Below are 23,858 nucleotides of genomic sequence, written 5' to 3'. Positions count from 1 at the left end.
GAGTGTGTAGGCATGTAAAATTTTGAGCCAATCACAAGTTGCCACGTGTTACGGGACCTAATAAATAGGGCAGGATAAATGGTTAATCAAATGTTGTCATGTGTCTTGAGGTCAAAGGTCAAAGGTCAAAGTTACACAAATTGGTCAATCAAATGGTGTCACGTGTTGAAATGATGCATTTATTGTTTTTATTAAGTCTGGCCATTCAAATTAAGTCACTTGATGAAATAATTAATTCTATTTCTCTTTACATGTAATTATCATTCTTAAAATAAAAAGAAGGATAATTATCAAGTTAAAATAATTGTTTCTTTTACAACAAATAAAGAAATAATTGAAGAGAGATAAATATGGAGTTTGGATCATCCATGACTTTTCATCTCGCATCCTTATAAATTGAAGTGTTTCCTTTCATATTTTTTTTGGGATCATTCCATTTAAGGCATTCAGAGCTCTGAAGATCAAAGCTTCCAAGCCATTAGAATGCTTCAAGTCTAGCCACATCAAACAAAAGGTTCTTCATATCAAAGCTATGAAGAACATTCAAATCAAGTCACCATCGTCTTCTCAAATATTGGAGAGCCATTCGTTTCGAAATCAAACACAGAAATCTCTTTGAAGATTAAAGATTTCAAGCCCTTCAGAACCCTTCAACATCAAGCAAGACGCCTCCTTTGATCAAAGTTTCAAAGCCCTGAAGAACGCTAAAGTCAAATCTCCTTGTCTTTCTACGAAATTGAAGAAGACTTCAAATAGCAATTTGAGACCAAGCTTTTAGAGCCCTCAAATCAATATCTGCAAATCTTTCATCTCGTTCCACCTAAATTGAAGATCTCAAATGCAGATTTGAAACCAAGCTCCAGAGCCTTCCAATCAATATGCAAATCCCTTCTTCTCCTTCAATCAAAAAGATCTGAGATACTGATTTGAGAAGAAGCTTCAAAGCCCTATCCACAAATCTTCTATCTTTTTCACCTAAATTGGAGAAAATCAAACAATTCAACTTGAGAAGAAGCTTCAAAGCCCCCTCAAGTCAAAGCCCGTCAAATTCGCCGTCATCTGCGCAAAAACTGCAGAAGATATCGCCGTTCAAATCGAGATCAGGTATCAAGCCCTCGTTTCAACAACCGAAGAGAAGAATCATAAGATTAATTTCTTTTAGAAATACATCAAAGATTGTTACCCTAACTTTTAACAAACCAATAAATTGACTTTATTCAGCATTTTTCTGTCTTTTTTGCACACTTGAATTTTGCCTGATACAGAGTGTTATACTTATGTGAGCTGGAGAGTTCCAAATAGGATGGAATGGAGACCGTATCCTTTTTATTCTTGTTCTTTTCCTAGCGTACAACTTGTTCGAACTAGATCATCTTTCAAAAGAATCAGGTTGACAGGGATACAAATATCGTAAGAGATATCTGCAATCGATTGCGAATCTTCTGCATCATAATCTGTAACAGTCCGAGTTTCATAGTAACATTTTTTTATTTGAATATTTAATTTTAGGTCGTTGCATATTTTTACGTACATGATACCTTATAAAATTTTATACGCGTGCAATGTGTGCGAGTACATGAGTGAGAGTCGTATGTACATTGTACCTAATTAATTATGCATGCTATGTACGTATACTAGTATTTGCTCGTGCCTGAAGGCACGAGTCAATGATTTTGTTATTCAATATGATTTCAAGTAGTTAGGTGTGAGCTTAGCTAGCGGAATGCTCATGCCTGAAGGCACTTGTGAACGAAATTTAACTTCACGCTATATTAACCACTTGATTATAATACTGATCACATCCCAAAAACCTAATCGTCTTCACAAAATCCACTTTATAAGTTTGAAATAGGAAAACTTTTATTTTATCCATACAACAAAGTAACATCTAACTAATCAACTCAAAATGAAAGAAGATTGAGGTGATTTCACTTCTACCTAATCAACTCGGTATGAAAGAAGTTTGAGGTGGTTTCACTTCTATCGCAACATGGCTTTTGACGTTACAAGGTTGGCCACTTCCACCTATAAAAATCAAAAATTATTGTTTCAGCTCACACATACCATTTCAAGCATCAAGTATTTTCGTAGAAACCGCTGCCATTGCATTTTTGGAGTTGCATCTACTAAAATTGACCTTTATACAGGTTATTCCTCAAGAGTGAAAACTAATAACCCATTAGTTAGCAAAAAAGCAAAATAATTTGGTACTCTTCCAATTTTTTCCCCAAAGATAGAGGCATAAATAGAGTGTACTGGTATGCAATAATCAAGGAACCAAAAAGCAAACAACTCATGTGTTGAAGCAAGGGTTTTCCCATCAGGATTGAATGCTGCTGGAATGGTTGACCTCGGAGGAGGCCTCAAAGGACAATACTTAGCTGATAAATGTAGCAACGACTTGGCCTCAACCCTAAAATAAACCAAAGACGCGCCTAGAACTCAACATATTCAAAATGAGATAAAAACTAGTAAATATAATACTAAAACTTGTGTGGAAATATCATGATAAAAGGCCACACTTTGCATCTCTCGTTGCTTCAAGTCAGGACCCTGAAGCAATCCCCCAATTCTGTCTAGGCAAGCATTTTGTTCTTGGAGATACCTCTCTTCGTGCTAAACTGAGCGGTATCCAATAAGACCTTAGTGGTATGTTTCAATCTTTTAGAATGCCTATTACGAAACCTTCCCAATTGAATGCAAACCTACCAATGCTCAAGACTTGACCAAATTAGAGAGATGGATGCCGGAAGGTATTAGAATTACCACAGATTTCGAAACCTCTAAATCTACTATGTACCTGTAAAAGGGCAAAAAGGAGCATTAGTGAAACCTCTTAATAGAATTAATTTTCATTTTCCGAATAAACGTCAATCACGGTCCATCTAACCAATTTCAGCAAATGAATTCAAGAAAAAACAAAAGACAATCTAAAACTAAGAGTTACTTAATATTCAAAAAGTTGCTCACCCCGTGGAATTGTCTTGTAACAGATTCAAAGTGACACCAATTGCACTTTTTATTCAACCGACCTAGAAAAATAGAAAAAAGCAAAATAGTTCCAAAATTAATTAGATAATGTTTTGGTGGATAAAGCCACCCAATTTCTAAGCTAGTAACAATGTTGTGGTGGATAATGATGTGCAAGTGGCGAGACGTGTTTGAGAACAAAATAGTTCTGACATTAATGCCATACGAAACAAAATTGAGCTTTTGTTTTGGGTTCAATTAGGATCGGCTATTTGAATCCATTTTTTCCATTTCCCTCTACAAAGAGCTACATGTTCACAATGAATAACCTGTATAAAGGTCAATTTTAGTAGATGCAACTCCAAAAATGCAATGGCAGCAGTTTCTACTAAAATACTTGATGCTTGAAATGGTATGTGTGAGTTGAAACAATAATTTTTTATTTTTACAGGTGGAAGTGGCCAACTTTGCAACGTCAAAAGCCATGTTGTGATAGAAGTGAAATCACCTCAAACTTCTTTCATATCGAGTTGATTAGGTAGAAGTGAAATCACCTCAATCTTCTTTCATTTCGAGTTGGTTAGTACTTAGATGTTGCTTTGTTGTATGGATAAAATAAAAATTTTCCTATTTCAAACTTATAAAGTGGATTTTGTGAAGACAATTAGGTTTTTGGGATGTAATCAGTATTATAATCGAGTGGTTAATATAGCGTGAAGTTAAATTTTGTTCACAAGTGCCTTCAGGCATGAGCATTTCGCTAGTTAAGCGCACACCTAACTAAGGTCACTTGAAGAAAAGATTACCAAATGTGCAATGAAGTGCACTTGTGTAATCATTCGTTGTACTTGCATTTTCATAATCAATTTGGATATTTTCAATTCATTGTTCCTCTATATAAATTCTAGCACAATTAGGAACCTCAAATTCACTTGCTCCAATTTTGTGCTCGGTGTAATGTAGTTTTTTTTTTAGAGGGATTTACTTCTTGTTGAAACGACCCACCTAAGGAAAGGTACTTACAAAAAGAAAAAAAAAAAGAAAAAAGAAGACGAAATTCGCAGCTTGCCAGATGCCTTTTTTCAAACAACTATAAATCCCATGAAAAGCATTTCAAATATGAAATCATCTTTCATTAACTTGAATCTAGACAGAAAACTATACCTGTAAGATTTTTCTGAAGCCATTTCATATTTTTGGGGCTTACGTGCCTATCCCATGTTTAAAGGATGTCATAGCTCCAAACGGATGTTGTAAACCTCCAATTCCAACCGCGCGAAATCTCAATTCACCAATGCTGTAAATCTCCAACGCCTTTTATGATGTTCTCTTTCTACGGCATAGCTCTATTGCTATAGTGTTACCAACTGGACTGGTACTTCCAAAATGGAAAAAGACCCCAAAAATCAAAATCAAAAAGACCACAAGAATTGAATTTTCAAAATTAGCCCAAACAAATCCCAAAAATCAATTTCAGTCATCCATGAAATCTTACCTAAACTCTGCAATTTGTATGGGTTTCAGGAACTCTCAGGAATCCAGTATTTGTTTTAGGACCATTGAGATTACCATATACCCGAAATGAACTGATACGTAATCAGAACTTACTGATACAATTTTTCTATCTAACCGGTATAGTAAATATAACGAATACATAAAATCGATACGTATTAACCGATACTTTACATAACTGCCAATATCTAGACTTTTGGCCGAGGAAAAAAAAAACTTTGGATTCCATGCACCTTGGAAATATTTTGGCCAAAGTGTCATTCTGATCATTCAAAAGAGAAAATGCTATATTTGAAGAAAATTTGGTACATAAATGCTATATCTACTTCATGTATATAGCATGGGAAATCAACTCACACACCTTGAAAAAGAATAAATCGACTCATCCTTTGTGTATGGCCTGTGAAAAGAAAAAGAAATGAGTAACAACACCCACATAAAAGTACAATAAGTACATCCAAGAGGCTACCCCAAAGTTGAAAAAATTGTTTGAGCCTTCCTCTACACAAACCAAAAAAAAAAGCGAAAGTTAGGATGAATTAACAAACAAAAGTATCTATATTACTTAGAAAAAAATAAACAAACTAACAAAAGTAAAAAAAAAAAAATCAAGTGACGCAATACTAACCTTTTACCAGAGAGAGAGCACGACAAATAGCAATAGAAAATAGCAACACAAATAATGGAAGGAGGTTAGCTAAAAGGAATATAATAGGAAAGAAGAAAATCGTCTATATAGATGTGGTTTCCATTTAACATTGAAGAAATTTGAAAGAGTCATACGTATGAAAGATTAGAAGAATTCAAAATCATTACCAAAACTGAAAAACCAATTATCAAAATTGAAAAAAATCATTACTCAACCATTTATTTCAGAAAATGTAAAGTATTTACTAAAATACCAAGGTTGAATGAAGGGTGGAGATTTATGTAGAGAAATATGTGTTAAATCAAACGGTCAAGATTTATGAAGGAAAAATATGTGGGTCACCACTCCGTCGCAATTTGTATTATAGAGTGTAGTATTCCTATATACATAAACGAAAATGATATTGGTACCGACAGGGTCGGTACCGAAATCGTAGAGACGGCCGCGCCTGGCCGTCTCTAGCCACCGGACGGCCGATCCGAGCCGTCCAAAAATTCTATAAAAAAAAACGAGAGGGCCGATGCGAGAATCTACGGCATCCGAGGTGTGTAGGGTGCTTGATCCGAGCACCCTTTTTTCGTGAATATATGTATATACACACACACACATATATACATATATTCACGAAAAAATGGTGCTCGGATCAAGCACCCTACACACCTCGGATGGCCCCCTCGTCTTTTTTTTGTAGAATTTTTGGACGGCTCGGATCGGCCATCCGATAGCCGGAGACGGTCCGGCGCGGCCGTCCCTACGATTTCGATACCGACCCGTCGGTACTTGTAGCACTACTCATAAATAAAACTCCTAATATCCTAGCTACCCATTTCTTCTCCTTACAAAACCCATCCCCTCTTTAGAGAGAGAGAGAGAGAGAGAGAGAGAGAGAGAGAGAGAGAGAGAGAGAGAGAGAGAGAGAGAGAGAGAGAGAGAGAGAGAGAGAGAGAGAGAGACTTTATCCCTAGAATACTCTCCTCCAAGTTTCATGCTCCCTTCGACGGGTTCCTCCTCCTGAACAAACATGCTACCAACCCAAAAACTCTCTTTAAAACCAACCCAAAAACTCTCTTTATAAACCCAAGGTACCTCCTGTTGGAACATTGAAAGGTTTTTAATAAAAATAAATTAAAATACTTATTACCTATCATTACCTCTCCGTTACAATATTAGTGCATAAATGTTGTCGGTTACAAAAACATAAAAGTGATATTTATTCCTATCATTATATATATCAATAAATGGGTCTTAATCCAATAACCTCTATATATATGAGTTTTGACAAGTGTGAAAAGGAGTGGAAGTGAAGAAAGTATTTGGAGAGTATACACAGACAATGAAGGAGAGTTTTTAGAATATTCTTATACTATTTTTATAGAGTTGGGCAACTCGGTTCGTGACTCGTTCAAACCTCCCGGTGGTCGTGAACATCGAGCGAGGAATGCTTGTGAGCGCTTGGGTTTAATCTTGGGGCTAGTACACTCCGGTGGAACCTTCACGAGGGGAGGAATATTAGCCTTAAGATAGTGACTACACGACTCTCAATCTCACAGGCAACATCTTTCCTACTTTCACTATTTCCGTACTCTCATGTCTTTCTTATTTGTGTTTTTGCGTTCATGTGGTCCAATGATTCTTGTTATAAAATGATATTTGTGAACCAAAGTTCTAACAATTTAAGGCTAATATTTATCTCCACAACAAATTGGGAAAATTCACACTAATTTTAGCTTGGGAGTTTGACTGAATAGATTTGGGCCTTCAGTCAGTGCGCACGTATTGACATGTATATGCTTGCATATGTTTTATTATTTTGTAGAAAATAAAATTTCTATCAACATCCCATACAACTAGTGATTGAGATGCATATCCGAATGATTTTGTGGGTTTTACCTAATGCCCGACCGAAACAATATTTACGTGGTCGTTGCTAAGCAAAAGGCGAACACTAGATTATAGTGGTTTTGTTGCAAAAGAATCAAGGAGTTTTAATTGGAAGTGGTTTTAAATCCTGGCAGTATAAGTATTTACAAATTGTTCTGAAGAGATATGTTCCATTGTTTAGGAAAAGGAAAAAGAAACGGATTATGTGCATTTTCTTCGACAGTTTGGAGACGAAAACCAATTGTTATAGTTTGAACCAATTCTCTTATATTTGAACACAAGTTTATTACATATATTATTTCTGATTCCTTCAAAAGAAAAAACTCTGTTTTAGTATTAGATCATTTTGAATTTGTCAACAACACCACCGGTGAACAACCATGGGTTGTTTTAAAAACAGTATTTGGAAGAGAAAAATTTAGTATTTGGTTTAGTCCAAAGTGAGTCTAGTCTTCCAAAAGGGAAGAAACAGAACAGAGTATTCAACTCTCTGGGAAAAACAAAGAAGAAATCAATTCATAGTTCCTCTTAATGTATTTTTTGGGAAAAGTTGGTCTAAAGGGTAAGAAAAGAGTATCGCATTCTGAGTAAAGAAAATAAAACCTGACCTGTGAGTGATTTATTTTAATTAGTAGTATCTCTTAAAGTTTGAAGTTTTCTGCTGAAACTGTCCAAATTTATTATTGCAAAAATAAATTCGGAGAATTGATGTGACCCTTTATGATCTCGTTGTGTATGGTACCACGGAGTCACGGGTTTCTTTGATTTATGTTATAATTTTTTAGCTGTCGGTGAAACAAGGAGTATGACACAATAAATGATGAGGTGTGATTTGGCCTTGGATTACATACTATTGCAGCTACATCCTTTCAAGGTTTTAGTATTTTACCACTTTGGTTTTTGAACCTCATAACTTATTTCTTATATCATAGTGTTTTTTGACACACAAGTATCCTGAAAAGGTTGAACCATATGCTTATAAACTTAATAGTGTAATTAGTTTTCTATTACACATACACAAGTTTCGTATCCTTTAATTGCCGGTGCTACTTGAAATTAATATTAACTGACTTAAGAAAATAATTTCAGTTATGATAGTTGATATTTGCGTATTGTTACCGTTTGTGTGAATTTCCTCACTACCTCTCTCCATTGTTTGGTTAACAGTTTTTTTTTATCCGCGTTTGGTTAACAGTTTACAACTGAATCTCTTAAAAAAAAAAACAGTTTACACCTAGCTATAGCAGAAAAGGGGAAATGGAGAAAGATAAAAGAAGTCATTTCAGTGGATAGCATGAGTCATTTCAATCTTGAGTGTGCATTTGTTTCGTCTCTCTAAGGGCCTATGTCTCGTAAAGCCTAACGTATGGTTATAGAATCATGAGAATTGATTTGACGTTGTGTTGATAAGTTTCTATGTATGAAAAAAGAAGAAGAAGGTAGTTTTAGTTAAACCCATTAGTCTGGCCGAGCGGGAAGGAAAATCAAAAGCCCTGATTTAATTCAAGATATTGTTCTTGAAAACCTTCTTCAGAAAATAAAGGGGAGAGGAAAGTACAACAACTACCCATTATTCATAGTAGAACAAGCTGTTTTCTTTTACATTGTGATGATGTTCCAAATATCTCTATTGTGGTGAGTATAGACACCATGACTCCTACACTCGTGTAATAACCGTCAACATAATTAATGTTGTTTGTTGCACGATGAATAATTAGTTTATCATCATTAACGAATCTTTTTTGTGTAATGTTCGACTCCTTATGACCAAGTTTTATAGGGAACCATTGATGTCAAATATGGAAATCCTACGGTATGTTTGATCTTGTTCTAAGGCTGTTGTTGAATAGCGTTTACCATTTGCTATAAAATCGTTTTTGTACTGCATATAACTAGCTAACTGGTGGTTTTCATTTTGTACCGATCCTCAAGGATAATTTATGCTGGCTAGAGCCCTTAGGCTCTAAGTGTATTAAAATATAGCTAGATCAATTTATCACTATTGATGTTATATATTGATGAAGCACCTATAATATTTCAGTACTCCATTTGCCTGTTCTATTATGTTGGCTTATTGATTATACTCTAACGCGTTACAAATGTCGAGCCCGTTTAATTGTCGTATTCTTGAAGTTGTATTTAGCTATACTTGCACGTGTGATACTCACATTACTAATATGTGTTTTTCAAAAGGCTCTTGATCTGGAATTAATAGGTCATACTATGTGAACAATTTAAAAAAAAAAAAGAAAAGAAAAAGAAAAAAGAAAAAATGTTTGTGCGTGGAAAGTGAAAATAAGTATAAGAATTAAGTTCAATTGGTTGCCATTTCAATGATCAGTTGCAACTTCTTGGTATTGGACTAATGAGATTTTAAACCATGATTGTAAATGCTCCTATTATTTTGTGACCTTTTGTGAGCATATGTTTAAATTGCTTTTGTAATATAGTAGTGTATTTTCTATCATATCACTAATATGAGTTTCATTGGTTGGTTGAAATTTTGAAATTTGTGGGGGATGGTCAAACTTCATTATTTTGTGTAAGTTTCAAAATTTATTATGTGAATTTATTGACTCTTAAAGTCATTATATATGTGCTCGAAATAGTACTTCAGTAATACAAGTAATCAAGTTTTCACTTTACCAAAATCTTGTTGTATACCTATTTTTAAGGGGGGAGAAAGGATGGGAATGTGAGGTTTATTTATGAATAAAAGTGGTTTTCTGTATTTTTTATAAATTTGTGTAATTTCATAAAGCTCTCAACTATCTTTGAGTATTGAAAAAAAAAATACAGAAGAAGAGCTATGTCTCTTTTCCAATTTTGTTGAAAATTACCAACCATATGATAGAGTAGTGTATACCTTATGTACGTCAGAACTCTTGTGTCATAGTTCTATAATTGGTTAGTTAATCCAATATTATTTATGAAATAAGAAATTTCCAGTTGCATAGGAGTAATGGAGTGATTGTATTTTACATATAATACAAACCCTGTGTTAGAGTTTTATTGGAGATGTATTGGCAAAAAAAAAAAAAAAAAAAAATTTAAAGAATCACAACACTCTCTTTAATACACCTGCTACGTGGGTATTAAAATTATAAGTATGCTGCTAGTGTTATGTGGGGGCATATTAATAGTTTGTGAATTTTATTTATAAGTTAGTGTTAATTTAATTGGTCATATTATCTTGCCCTTGCTTTCCTTTTAAGTGAAATGGGTAATACATGCGGGAGTTGTAACTTTGTGAAAATATTGGTTGGATTTTCTTTTTGAGAAATTCTTAATACTAATGTTTTTGTGTGGGCAAGTTGTTTTGAAATTCATACAGGTGCATTTTTAGCTTGCAAGACGAAGTTTAAGATTTGCACCGCTATACGGAGAATAAAGGCTTGAGAAGCCGAAGCATGCATGCAAAGTAAAATAAAATATTGAGGCATGTATTGAACTCCCAAGAGGAGTTATTGCCTCTGGACTAGCACAAGACTAGATCCTAAAAATTGTCGAGGGGAATGAGCAAAGCCTATAGGAAGTCACCTATGGAGGTAACCCAATCTCTGTGACTGGAGATCCCATGAAGGAGATTCAATGGGTAAAAACAATCCATATTGCATGACTTGATACCAGCACTAAAGAAGAATTATGAGACATCATATAGAGTTGTTCTCATGCTCATTCCTAAGGCACAGTGCTGAAGAAGTGACAGGTTGAGGATGGGTTTTAACCCTTAATGAATCTGAGGCGAGGAATCTCTCGCGAGGTACATTCCGTCACTGTACCCTTGGAGGATTCACCTAAGTGGGGGGTTGTCGTGAGGCCGCGACTATGAGGCTCGGGCTAACCTCTAGTAACCCTCATGAGAATCAAGATTCAGTGCACGGCCATTAATAGCACTAACCCGCGAACTGAAGTCCAATACCGGTACCGTGCGTGTGATATGTTGAACTCTGACTCAAAGGATCTAGTTCAAGACATAGTTCACTATGATCCTTCAGGGGTAAACTATTAACACTAAGTGAGGTTCAAGTCCGGAAGACACCTACACCTATTGCACAGTATATAGTTGCCCAAATTTTCTTATACATTATGTATACTAAATATATCGCATTTTAAAGAAAAAAAAAACATATTTTATTTATTTTTATTAAAAGTGGGGGATTGTTGGAACATTGAAAGGTTTTTAATAAAAATAAATTAAAATACTTATTACCTATCATTACCTCTCCGTTACAATATTAGTGCATAAATGTTGTCGGTTACAAAAACATAAAAGTGATATTTATTCCTATCATTATATATATCAATAAATGGGTCTTAATCCAATAACCTCTATATATATGAGTTTTGACAAGTGTGAAAAGGAGTGGAAGTGAAGAAAGTATTTGGAGAGTATACACAGACAATGAAGGAGAGTTTTTAGAATATTCTTATACTATTTTTATAGAGTTGGGCAACTCGGTTCGTGACTCGTTCAAACCTCCCGGTGGTCGTGAACATCGAGCGAGGAATGCTTGTGAGCGCTTGGGTTTAATCTTGGGGCTAGTACACTCCGGTGGAACCTTCACAAGGGGAGGAATATTAGCCTTAAGACAGTGACTACACGACTCTCAATCTCACAGGCAACATCTTTCCTACTTTCACTATTTCCATACTCTCATGTCTTTCTTATTTGTGTTTTTGCGTTCATGTGGTCCAATGATTCTTGTTATAAAATGATATTTGTGAACCAAAGTTCTAACACCTCCCTCCTTTCTTTTGGTTTTTCCTTCCTATTTTTTTCTGCAGACAGAGGAAATGGTGAGAGTATCCTATCCTAATATACCTACAAACACCTTGCACCCTTTTCTTCCTTACTCAAACCACTCCATTAATTAGCATGGGACTTAGGGATCTGCTCGCTCTTAAGATCTCAAGTTCAATTTTTATTGTCAATAACTCTTGGGGACTACCTGTCCCCCATGCATAAGGCTGTGAAACGATTGTTGGAAGAGTTGTAAGAATTAGTTCGAGGTGCGCGCAAGCTGAACCGGAACACCTCATGCTACCAAAAGAAAACTTCCCTCTTGTCCGGCTCAATAGGTAGAAGAAAAAAAAAGAGAATTATACGTTGGTCTTCCTCTCCTCTATACTTAGTAAAATTTAAAATACAAAAGACACAGAAAAAAGAGCTTCAGGCTACCTGATCAGTTGGCTTGGGGGTGTTAAAACCAAGTTAATTATACCAAAGAGATGCCAGGGTTAACATGCTTGTAAAATCTCCTTCTCAATCAACCCTCTGATTTAGTTTTTTTTTTTTTCCTCTTCTCATGAAGAACTTCACAAAGAGTTCAATACAAAGGGAAATGTTAATGCAAAACTATTTTTTTAATGTCAAATGAGGAGTGATTTTCACACCCGCTTTTTTGATATCCACACTCCCTTCTTTGTATTTTAGTAGTAAAAGTGTATATATTTTGTTTGTTAAAAGACAAAAAAGAAAAGAAGTGGATATAAAAAAACGAGTTGTGAAAATCAATTCCTAGGTCAAAATCTGTAAGCATAAGAAAACTTTTACATGTGTAAGGTACAAGACTCTTATGAACTAAACTTTTGGTATTAACAAAAATTGTTTTGACATACAAATTACGTCATAAAGTTTACAATGAACATAAAAACAAGCAGCAAGGCAGGCAATTTCTAAGTAAAAGTGATCCGTTGGAGCCTTGGAGGTAACACTTTAACCATAGTCAAATAGAAAAGTTGTTAACTGGGGATAGCTGATCAGTTGGCCAGAATTTTTACATCTTACTACGATGTCAGGAGTTCAAGTTAGAGGGCTTTTCCTTTCTTTCTTTGTTCCCCATTGTTTCTATCTTATAATGAGCTTATTTCTTGTATTGGTTGAGTTGTTGGATTTGGTTGTCTTGTATACTCTCACAATTGATGTAGTGTCCCGACTTTGTACTTTGTACTTCATATCTAATGTAAAAATGATATCTTCTATCGATTGAAAAAAAAAATAGAAAAGTTGCATCCACCTCCAAGTGGATCCTCGAATAAGCTGAGAATTTCATAAAGTTACTTGACCTACTGGAAAAGAGAGGCACCATCAATAAATTTTTGTTGCCTATCATAAAAAAAAAAGAGTGGCACCATTAATATATGGATATTAATATGACAAAATTGATGCTTAAGGGAGATCGAACAGTTTTGTTCACGTCCCTTGCCTTCAATGAGAATAACTTTACCCACATCTGGTGAGTATATGTTACGTTGCAGTTTTCAAGTCGGTAATCAGAACCGCTTACTTTGTATAAAACCATTTGTTAGAAGATCATACAAAAATTTAGCTCATTCGAGTTGCTAGCAGAATGTATTTGATGGAAAATTCTAATTTTTGGGTTTAATTAGAGGTGGATATATATAGAACAAAATAATTTGTTGATTGAGTTGTTACCAATCCAGTTGAGTTGAATTTTTGCACATGCACTCTTTTGAGCTGAATTCCTTTATCACTCTGCTTAGAAAACAAAGACTATTCCTGTGGGCAGTGAATTCGCGGGCTGGGCCAGCCCGATGATGACGCTCAATTGTGGCGGTGGTGTGGAGGGTAGTGGTGGAGGAGGAAACAATTGAATGCAAACACTCATGAATTCAGTCATAATTTGTTATCTACATTTTAGCCTAAATTTGAAGAGGCACTTAATCTTTTAAGTAACATAATAAATGGTTATCAAACATATTTAATCACTTGTTACTTAATCCATTAATTCAATTTTAAGTGTTGAATTAGGGTGATCAAACAACCTCTTACTATACAAATGCACATCCAAAAATAACCACTAAAAAAATTGAAAATGAATACTCAATAACAATAAATAGGTTTCTTGTTAGAACTGCGGTTCATATGAAGAGATACTAAAGAGTTCTAGAAAGAATGCTAGATGTCGGAGCAGAGCGGATCGAAGCGAAGCACAACGAGTGGAGCGTAGCGGTATTTTCGGGATACCGTACTATAACATACTTAGGGTTAGAATAAGGTAAGTATAAATACTCTATGTTATAGTACGGTATCGTACAAGGGTATTTTTAGGATACAGGCCAAACTCGGTTCGGGTTAGAATAGAGTAAGTATAAATACTCTATGTTATAGTATGGTATCGTACAAGGGTATTTTTGGGATACAGGCCAAACTCGGTTAGGGTTAGAATAGAGCAAGTATAAATACTCTATGTTATAGTACGGTATCGTACAAAGGTATTTTTGGGATACAGACCAAACTCGGTTAGGGTTGGAATAGAGTAAGTATAAATACTCTATGTTATAGTATGGTATCGTACAACGGTATTTTTGGGATAAAGGCCAAACTCGGTTAGGGTTAGAATAGAGTAAGTATAAATACTCCATGTTATAAACCCTATTCCATACTGTGATAATAAAGAACAGCAGTCGCTCTCGCTCCCGTGAACGTACCCGATTTTGGAGAACCACGTATATCTCTGTGTTAATTTCTTTATTGTTTATACTCGTATATCGTGTGTGCATGTGTGTCGATCCTAACATATCCAATTATATGCTCTTGCCTGAGACCAACCAACCAATAGCTAGAAGTGGAGATGAGCAAGTACCGGATTGATCCAGTTTTATAGTAAACAAATAATCAAATCACCATCTACGGATTATGAATTTGGAGAATCAAATCAATCCATAGAATTCATAGAACCAAACCAATCTAAACCATTAAAACACGGTTTGGTTCAGTTTTGAACCATAGTTTGCTTAGAAGTGAGATATCGTCTCCATAATCTATTTAAAGTATAACAAGAGTTTTTATAATGTACTACGTATAAGACAGGAGTTTTTGTCCAATTCTTTTGGTGATTAAACGACATAATTTGGAGGGCTTAAGTGGTGTCCCCATTTGGCACCAAAACGTTGTTTTGGTGCCCTATTGCCCTTGTAGTGTGGCTCTTCTCCTTAGGCAAAACAACATATATAGTTTTGATGTCTTATCAAAACGACGCCGTTTTGGTGCTCTACAACCCCTGTAGTGCGGCCCGCACTATAGGATCTCCCAATTCACGAAATGGGTCTCACTACATCTATTTCATCGGTCTCACTACATCTATTTCATCATTCATTTAAAAAGAACCATTTAGTGTTTTTTTGGACATTATTTAAAGTCTAGGTATTTTGTTCAGAACTGGCTTAAAGTTAGGAGTAATTAAGGTGTTTTTTTTGAAAATTTTCCAGTTTAACTCCTTCTGTTTAGCTGCATGCGTCACAAAATTGACGGAATGGGACGTAGGGGTTTATCAAGTTCAGATGTATTTTTGTTATCATTCAATGTCCAGGGTTCTTTTTTTCAAAGTAGCTGAAAGTTCAGTTGCTTTTTTGAACTTTTTCCCATAATTATGCGAGTCCTGCTTCATTCACATCATTTTGAACACACCTTTCAAAAACACACCTTAAGGGTGATCCCCCAATCTGTTTCAATGATCCTAATCGTTTATTTTGTAGGTCTCAATATGTAGTCCATTTGTGCAAAAACTAAGATTGATCGTATATCGATAAGAGTTTGATTCAAATCAATTGATGAACGAAGATGGTCCATTTTTCTCAAGATTACAAATTTACTTTGTTTTTTGCAGATTGTTGTCTTTTTGCAGATTGTTGTCAATGTTCTAAACCCAATTTTTTGCATGAATTTTCATGTTAAGTCCTACAATATGAACTGCTCAAATCATCAAAATAAGTTATGGAACTCACACTATTAGACGGTGTGCATGTGTGTTTGAGAGGTGTGTGGGTAGAATTCTGGTATATATATATATTTACAAATGGCGTGGGTCGTTGTTGCATGCAATGTCATCAATTCAAAACTACCCACATGGATTGCAACCATCAGCTGCTCCTTGCTTGCCATGTTCACAGCTAAGCTGCCCTATTTTAAGGCACATATTCGGCAATACTTTCGATCTGTTAAATCTTCACAAATTCCATGTTCTCGTCTAGTCTAGTCTATCTACAACTAACTAACTAACTAACCTTTCCCCACGGTTTCAAGTTTCAACCAACCAACCAACCCCATGTTCGACCACCGCCTATTTCATCACCCTTCCCACAATTCATGGAAATTAATTAATGGTACTGCACTTGTTGGGAACATGTGTACGTGAAAGGTTGAGTCACACATTGAATAAATAGAAAACAGGTTGGACCTTAATATACAATTGGATGACTTACTACTTACAAGGCTTATTGGGTCATTCAATGTACATTAGGTTCATGTGACGTGGACTCTGTGGATACTCCCCAACAGATTGGGCGTACACGCACATAGGTAGACCTCAGGCAGATCAGACTCCTAACAGCACTCAAATCTCTTTCTCCCTCTCGCTCTGGAAAGCGGGAGATAGATTTTTTTTTTTTTTTTATCAGAAGCGGGAGATAGACCGGACGAGGATAAAATTTGTCATACGGAAAATTAATATGCTTTTTTTTTTCTAGTATTATACACTATATAGTTTGATAATTTTGGTCCAATGCATCAATAAATACGTGGATTTATTATACTTATTTCGGAACTAAAGCACACATGTGCGTACTTCGCAAAATTTCATGAGGTGATGTAAAATTGTTAAAATTTAACCTCGATAAACCATAACTTTAAAGATACTCTACGAAAACTTATTAAAATATAGAATTATACCTCATATTACATTTTAAAAAGATGGGTGTAGTCGGCCCCCTCTGGCTCCACTACAGCTCCACTCTTTTCTGTTGTGCCTTGACTGTCAGGGCCGGTCCTGAGAATTTGGCGGCTTAAAGCGACTTTTAAAATTGAGGACTTAGGTTTTCTATAAAATAAAATAAAAATCAATATGGGTGGTTAATATAAGGTAAAAATATTGAACATGGTATTTTAGTTTCGTAATTTAACTAAAATAAAATTTTGAAATATTTTATACCATTAGAAAAAAAATCAAACATAATGAAATACCACTCATAAGTTGCATTTTTTAAACTAATCATGTTATTAACTTTAACCAAAAAAATGCAAAAGGTTTAAGAGTTGTATATTATTTATTCCTAGATTCAAAAGAAAAAAAAGAGGGAAAAAACCTTTGTCAAAAAAAACCTCCCGAGGATTTGAACCACAAGGATCTCTCATCCCAATTTCACGTACCTCACACAGACCACTTGTGCTAGAATTGACATTATGTTCAAACACGGAACATTTATATAAATATAATTATATTTGATTTTTTTTTTATGAAAAATGAGGCCCTCGTTTTTCTAAAATTTCAGAGGCCTAAAGTGCCAGCACCTCGTACTTTAGCCCAAGGCCGGCCTTGCTCAATGCAATTCTAGTCCCGAGTTCAAAAGTTGATCCAATCCGATCACGGTGTAAAACTCTACAAGTGGAACATTTTAATTTGCCAAAAAATCAAGGCGATCAAACACTAATAACTCGGTTATCGAAAAACATTGTCAAAAAAAAATATATGACAAATATAATTATAAAAATACTCCTTAAAAATGATTTTTTTCGACCCTCTGGTTACCAGTATCCAATCCAACTGATTTTTTACAAGGATGCACAACTTGTCAAGCTTTAGTTCGGATCTACAAGGCACAACAAGACCTGATGCATGTTCTTATTAGGAGCACAACAGCCCCAAGTCCCCCTCCCCCTTCCCTCTATAAATAGGCACCAAACCCCTTTACAGTGATTCCCATTCTATCCATTCAAGAGTTTTACTACTCACTATCAACCAATTATCAAACCCATTTGGGCACAATGACAAAAGTACCCTCACCTAGAATGTCACCCACACAAGGTTATGCTAGGGGTCTATTCAATATACCATTAGTGCTAGTAATAATTCTAGTAGTAGCTGGTACTACTAGTGGTAGTTTTGTCAAGACTAGAGATACACAATTTGTGGTAGATGGTTCATCACCTTTCCTCTTTAACGGGTTCAACTCCTACTGGATGATGCATGTGGCAGCTGAGCCTAGCGAAAGACACAAGGTTTCCGATACCTTCCGCGAGGCTGCAGCTGCCGGTCTCACTGTTTGCCGCACTTGGGCTTTCAGTGATGGAGGCGACCGAGCTTTGCAGATATCTCCCGGAGCCTATAACGAACCAGTTTTCCAGGTTTTGTATGGAGAATTGGTTTTTGCAATCTCTATATATAATTATCATCCATTTTATATTGTTTTTATTTAAATAAATTTACAGAAATTAATGCCATTGCTAATATCTACAATATTTTTATTAACAATTAATAATGCTTATTTAGTGAGATCGAGGTGGTTTGATTACAGAAATTAATGCCATTGCTAAAGCAATAATAAAATTAAGTACTGTGCTGTCTTTTATTGATACTAACAATGATTATTTAACTGATTAATCTCGATCGATCAGGCACTGGATTTCGTGATCTCGGAGGCGAAAAAATACGGAATTCGATTAATATTGAGTTTGAGCAACAATTATAAAGACTTCGGAGGAAGATCACAGTACGTGAATTGGGCGAGAGGAGCTGGTGTACCGGTAAATGGGGACGATGATTTTTACACTAATCAAGTTATCAAGGGCTACTACATGAATCATGTCAAGGTTTGTATAGCATACCTGTCAAGGGCTCTGTTAATTAATTTTCTTGTTATTTTCAGTTAATTAATTTTGACTTTACAAAGTACTATTTGTTCTGATTATTCCTAGCTATCTTAATTAGTATTCTTTGGAGAAAATAATTTTTGACAATTAAGAAACATCTTTTGAAATAACTCTCAGCAAATTACGTTTCGAAGACTGCATTGTAGCCAAACATTGCGTCAAATTCAACGATAGTTTGTTAATTATGCAGCATACGTACACTCCGCGCGTTGGCGTAATGACGTGTAGGGTATGCATCTATTGAGTATAGAAGAAGTTCATAAACGCCTGCACGAAAATTCCTAATGTTTTTATAAAAATTCTCACATTTGCACTAGAATTTGTAACATCGATATTACATTAGTTATCATAACTTTTGTATATTTAAATAAAACATTTTCACATAAATCTAGAATTCACAATATTAATTTTTGTTGCTATGAATTTTTATGTAAATATTGCATGAATTTCTATTCAAATGTTACAATGTACCCTCTCTTTTTTTAATATTTAGAATTTAAGGTGATTCAACGGTGCATGCAGCACTTCCCCAAAATCTTATAATGATTGTCTTTTTTTGCTAACAGAGGGTGCTAACAAGGATGAATACAGTAAATGGAGTCGCTTACAAAGACGATCCAACGATCATGGCATGGGAACTTATGAATGAACCTCGCTGCCAAATTGATTACTCCGGAAAAACCTTAAATGTGAGCCTGAAATATTCGTAAAAAAAAAAAAAAAAATCATTTTTGATAATAATATATAAAAATGAGAAATTTTAAGAGTACCGATCGAGAAAGATTAGAAAATCTACTCTGTAATCACAATAGATGAGGGTCTTTGTGGCTCAATGTATTGTGAGTATGGAGTAAATTTTTCGATATCCGTAGGACCACTATAAATAAATTAATGGAATAGTTTCTTGATTACAATGTAAGCCATTCATAAATAAATAAATAAAAATGTAGTGCTACAAAGATTACATATACTTCCTCCGTTCCAAAAATGTTTGTCCATCAAACAAAATGATATGTAATTCAAAAATGAATATTTTAGTTGAAAAAAATTTAAAAAAAATTTGTCACAAATTAAAAGATCTCATTGATAATATCTATAGTATTTACTTAATTTGACAACAGTACCTATTTTGAGTTCTTGTTTTGCGAGATGGACAAACATTAATTGATTTTGGGACAGAGGTAGTATATACTCTTAAAATAAAATTAATTTTCAAAGTCAATCGATCTTCACTATTTTCCAAAATTTAATCAACAAGTATTGATGGGTCCTGTGTACTGTACACTACTAATATGGCAGGGATGGGTTGAAGAGATGGCATCATATGTGAAATCTATCGACAGTAACCACTTACTGGAAATTGGGATGGAAGGTTTCTATGGAGACTCAAACCCAGACAGGAAGCAGTACAACCCTGGCTACCAAGTTGGCACTGATTTTATAGCCAATAATCTCGTTAAGGAGATCGATTTCGCAACCATTCACGCCTATCCTGATATTTGGTAATTAATTAAATTCACCATCGTTACTAACAACAGTACGTACAAACTTCAATTAACGGATCAGACTATCAAAATGGGATCCCTGCGTGGGCTTCATAATTAGGTGTGTAAAAGTGAGTGAACAAACTAGCACTATGGAACGTTGTCAATTTTCGATAATTTGAAGCAAAAAAAAAAAAGGCTAGGGGTAACTGAGGTGGCCTGGCCTAGCCTGATTGAATGGAAATGTTTGAAAAGAAAGGAAAGCGCCACTATTTGTGTTTTCAAAAGCTTTGAGATGCATGTTGAAGTTAACAAGACCTATGAAACCAAAATTGTTGTCCAAACATGCTTTCGTTTTCTTTATTTCGTAGTATTTTCCCCCGATTTTTAATTTTTTTCGCAAGCGAAAATAGAAAGAAAAGTACGTACGTACCTAGCATTTTGTGGTAAGCCGGCTTTTTGTCAACAGGCTATCGGGAAAGGACGATAACTCGCAAATGGGGTTTATGCAAAGATGGATGACGAGTCACTGGACAGATTCGAGGACCATACTGAAGAAGCCTATGGTTTTCAGCGAATTTGGCAAATCAAGCAAAGACGCAGGGTACAGTATTAACGCAAGAGACTCATTCCTGAATGCAATATACATGAATATCTACAACTTCGCGAGAAGTGGAGGAGGCATCGGAGGCGGCTTGGTTTGGCAGATCATGGGGGAAGGGATGGAATCGTACGACGATGGGTATTCGATTGTTTTGAATCAAAATCCATCCACAAAAGCTGTCATCGCTCGACAATCTACTCAAATGAAAGCGCTTGAACGTACTATGAACACGAGAAGCAATCGAGTTTAGCTAAATTTTGCAATAGCGATGAGCTTTTTTTCTGAAATTAAGGGTTTTAGGAACTATGTGGCTTCAAATAATTCTCTTTTTGTTGGTTAGGTAAGTGTGTGAACTATGGAAAACGTTACAATGGTTTTAGATCTAAGGCATGATTAGATCCAAAAAGTTGTATTGGCTAAGTTTTTAATGGTAAGGTAGTCTAGTCTTTACTTTCGTTGATCTTTGCTTGGAGAAAAGATGTTCGTTAATGAAATAGTAATTACCGCGCTTTCGTTAATGAAAAGATGTTCGTTGGAATTCTACTGCAGTAGCTTTGATTCCCAAGGTTCCTGCGGCCCCTAACTCCATTAAGGATTTTAGGCCTATAGCCTGCTGCAACATTGTCTATAAATGCATAACCAAGATTTTGGCCAACAGATTGCGAGTTGTTCTACCTATCGTCATTGGGCCCTCTCAATCAGCTTTCATAAAAGGAAGATCTATTATGGATAACATTTTAGTCATGCAAGAACTTGTGTGGGGCTATCATAGGGATCAAGGGGCTCCAAGATGTGCAATTAAACTGGATGTCATGAAGGCTTACGATAGTGTGGATTGGGAATTTCTATTTGGTGTTATGCAGATTATGGAGTTTCCTGTCCAATTCACTAGTTGGGTTAAAGCTTGTGTCACTACCCCACGGTTCTGTGTTCTCATCAACGGGGAGTTGAAAGGGTTTTTTCCTGGCAAAAGGGAATTGCGACAAGGGGACCCTATTTCCCCTTACTTGTTTTTGCTTATCATGGAAGCTTTCTCTGCTTTGTTACAATTCAGAATTTCCCAATGAATTTTCTCTTTCCATCCTAAATGTGTTGCTCCGTCTCTATCTCATTTAGTGTTTGCCAATGATATGTTCATACTATGTGGGGCTGATTCTCCAACATTTGCTACTATTGATGGGTTGTTGAAGGACTTCCATTCCTATTCTGGGCTGCAGCCTAATTTTAGTAAGAGTGCTTGTTTTTTTGCTGGTGCCAGCGCTTATTTGAAAGTAGAATTGAGGTCTATCCTGGACATTCCTGAGGACAGTCTCCCTATAAAATATTTAGGGGTTCCTCTTATTTCTTCAAAACTAAGGCATTCTAATTGTGTGATTCTTAAGGAAAAATTGTTGAAGAGAATCCAATCCTGGTCTAATAAGCTTTTGTCTTTTGGGGGGAGAGCTCAGTTGATTAATTCTATTCTTTTTAGTATCCAGGTTTATTGGGCTTCTATATTCATTCTTCCTAAGAAAACTTTGAAGGAAATAGAAAGTTTGCTCAGTGCTTTTCTTTGGAAAGGATTGGAGTTGAAATCCTCAGGAGCTAAGGTTGCTTGGGCTGCAGTTTGTGTTCCTAAGAAAGAAGGAGGTCTGGGTTTTAAGAGGCTCACTGAATGGAACAAGGCTTCTATGCTAAGGCATTTATGGGCTCTCTGCAGAAAGGAAGACATTCTGTGGGTCAAATGGATTCACTCTTACGTGATAAAGAACCGTAGTATCTGGGCTATGGATCTCCCTCAAGACTCTTCTTGGACTTAGCGGAAGATCTTTGGTTTGCGAAGAGATGGTCAAAGGTTTATTAAACACAGGATTGGTAATGGTTGCAACACTTTTCTATGGTTAGATAACTGGCATTCCCTTGGTCCTTTGTACCTTAAGTTTGGGGATAGAGTGGCTTTTAATTTAGGGAGATCCCTTAATGCAAAAGTTAGCACTATAATCCATAATGGAGGATGGAGATGGCCTAGGAACAGAAATGTTATAGTTAAAGAGATTATGGATAACACTGCTCCTGACTTGTTGCCCCATGAAGGGAGAGTGGATAAGTTATTTGGACCTTGACTATTTCTAGTCGCTATTCTACTAAGTCAGCTTTGGATGCCTTGCGCTTCAAAGCACCTGTTGTTGGTTGGTGGCCAATGGTCTGGTACAAAAAGCACTTCCCAAGGTGGTCCTTCATTTTGTGGTTGGTTGTTCTTGGTAGGCTTTCTACCGAGGATAGGTTGTGTAATTGGTGGATTATAAATGACCGCATCTATGTGTTGTGCCGTGGGGGAGTGGAGAGTCATTCCCATTTGTTTTTTGATTGTCCTTTTTCCTCTTCTGTTTGGCTCCGGGTTAGGGCTGCTTGTGGCCTTCCAACCCACGCATGGGATCTCAATTCTGAAATTTAGTGGGGTCTTCTTCATAGCAAGGGAGGTTCTATGAGGTCTACTTTGTTTAAGCTCTGTTTAGCAGTCTCTGTCTACCACCTTTGGAAGGAACGAAATGGTCGTATTTCTCAACAGTTGGGTCATGATCATTCTGCTGTGGAGAAGTTGATTTTGGAGGAAGTGAAGAGTTGTACTAACTCTTGGAGACATGAGATCAAATCCCCTGACAATTTCAGAGTTTGTTGTGATTGGAGGATTACTGATTCAGTTTTCTTGTAACTTTATTCTAGTTTGGTTAGGTTGGTCAGGTTTTGGTTGATTTTAGATGGTCTGGTTGTATTCTTTCTCGAGGTCTTTCCTTGAGTTTTGGACTCGGTCCCTTTAATAAATCTGCTTTTCTCCAAAAAAAATTACCGCGCGTATGCATTTGCCTAGCCAAGAAAATATAATGCTACAACCTCTCACAAACACTATAAAACTGCTTAAAATCTCCTCTGTACCCTTTCAAACCCTTACTTTTTGGTTCCAATCCAGGCGTATAACAATGTATACTCTATATAAGGGGTTTTTACGGGCCGGTCTAGAAAGTCCGCATTAATTAATTGTTCCCCAACAAATTACCGACCAGTACTAATTAAGTTGGATGATCTAGCTAGCGATGAGATATTACATAT

General features: G+C 35.8%; 1 protein-coding gene across 1 annotated transcript; it reads left to right on the top strand.

Annotated features, from left to right (window-relative positions):
- Window positions 1-17,730: 17,730 nt before the first annotated feature.
- On the top strand, window positions 17,731-21,045 carry LOC131315888 (mannan endo-1,4-beta-mannosidase 5-like). The gene is made up of 5 exons (XM_058345112.1): window positions 17,731-18,158; window positions 18,429-18,623; window positions 19,250-19,372; window positions 19,983-20,185; window positions 20,637-21,045. The coding sequence occupies exons 1-5, from the start codon at window positions 17,799-17,801 to the stop codon at window positions 21,019-21,021; spliced, it is 1,266 nt and encodes a 421-aa protein (XP_058201095.1). The 5' UTR covers window positions 17,731-17,798; the 3' UTR covers window positions 21,022-21,045.
- Window positions 21,046-23,858: the final 2,813 nt, after the last annotated feature.

Source organism: Rhododendron vialii, chromosome 2a (genome assembly GCF_030253575.1).
Source record: "Rhododendron vialii isolate Sample 1 chromosome 2a, ASM3025357v1".
Taxonomy (NCBI): domain Eukaryota; kingdom Viridiplantae; phylum Streptophyta; class Magnoliopsida; order Ericales; family Ericaceae; genus Rhododendron; species Rhododendron vialii.
The sequence above is the reverse complement of the archived record's forward strand: the minus strand, read 5'-3'. Positions and strand labels throughout refer to the sequence as shown.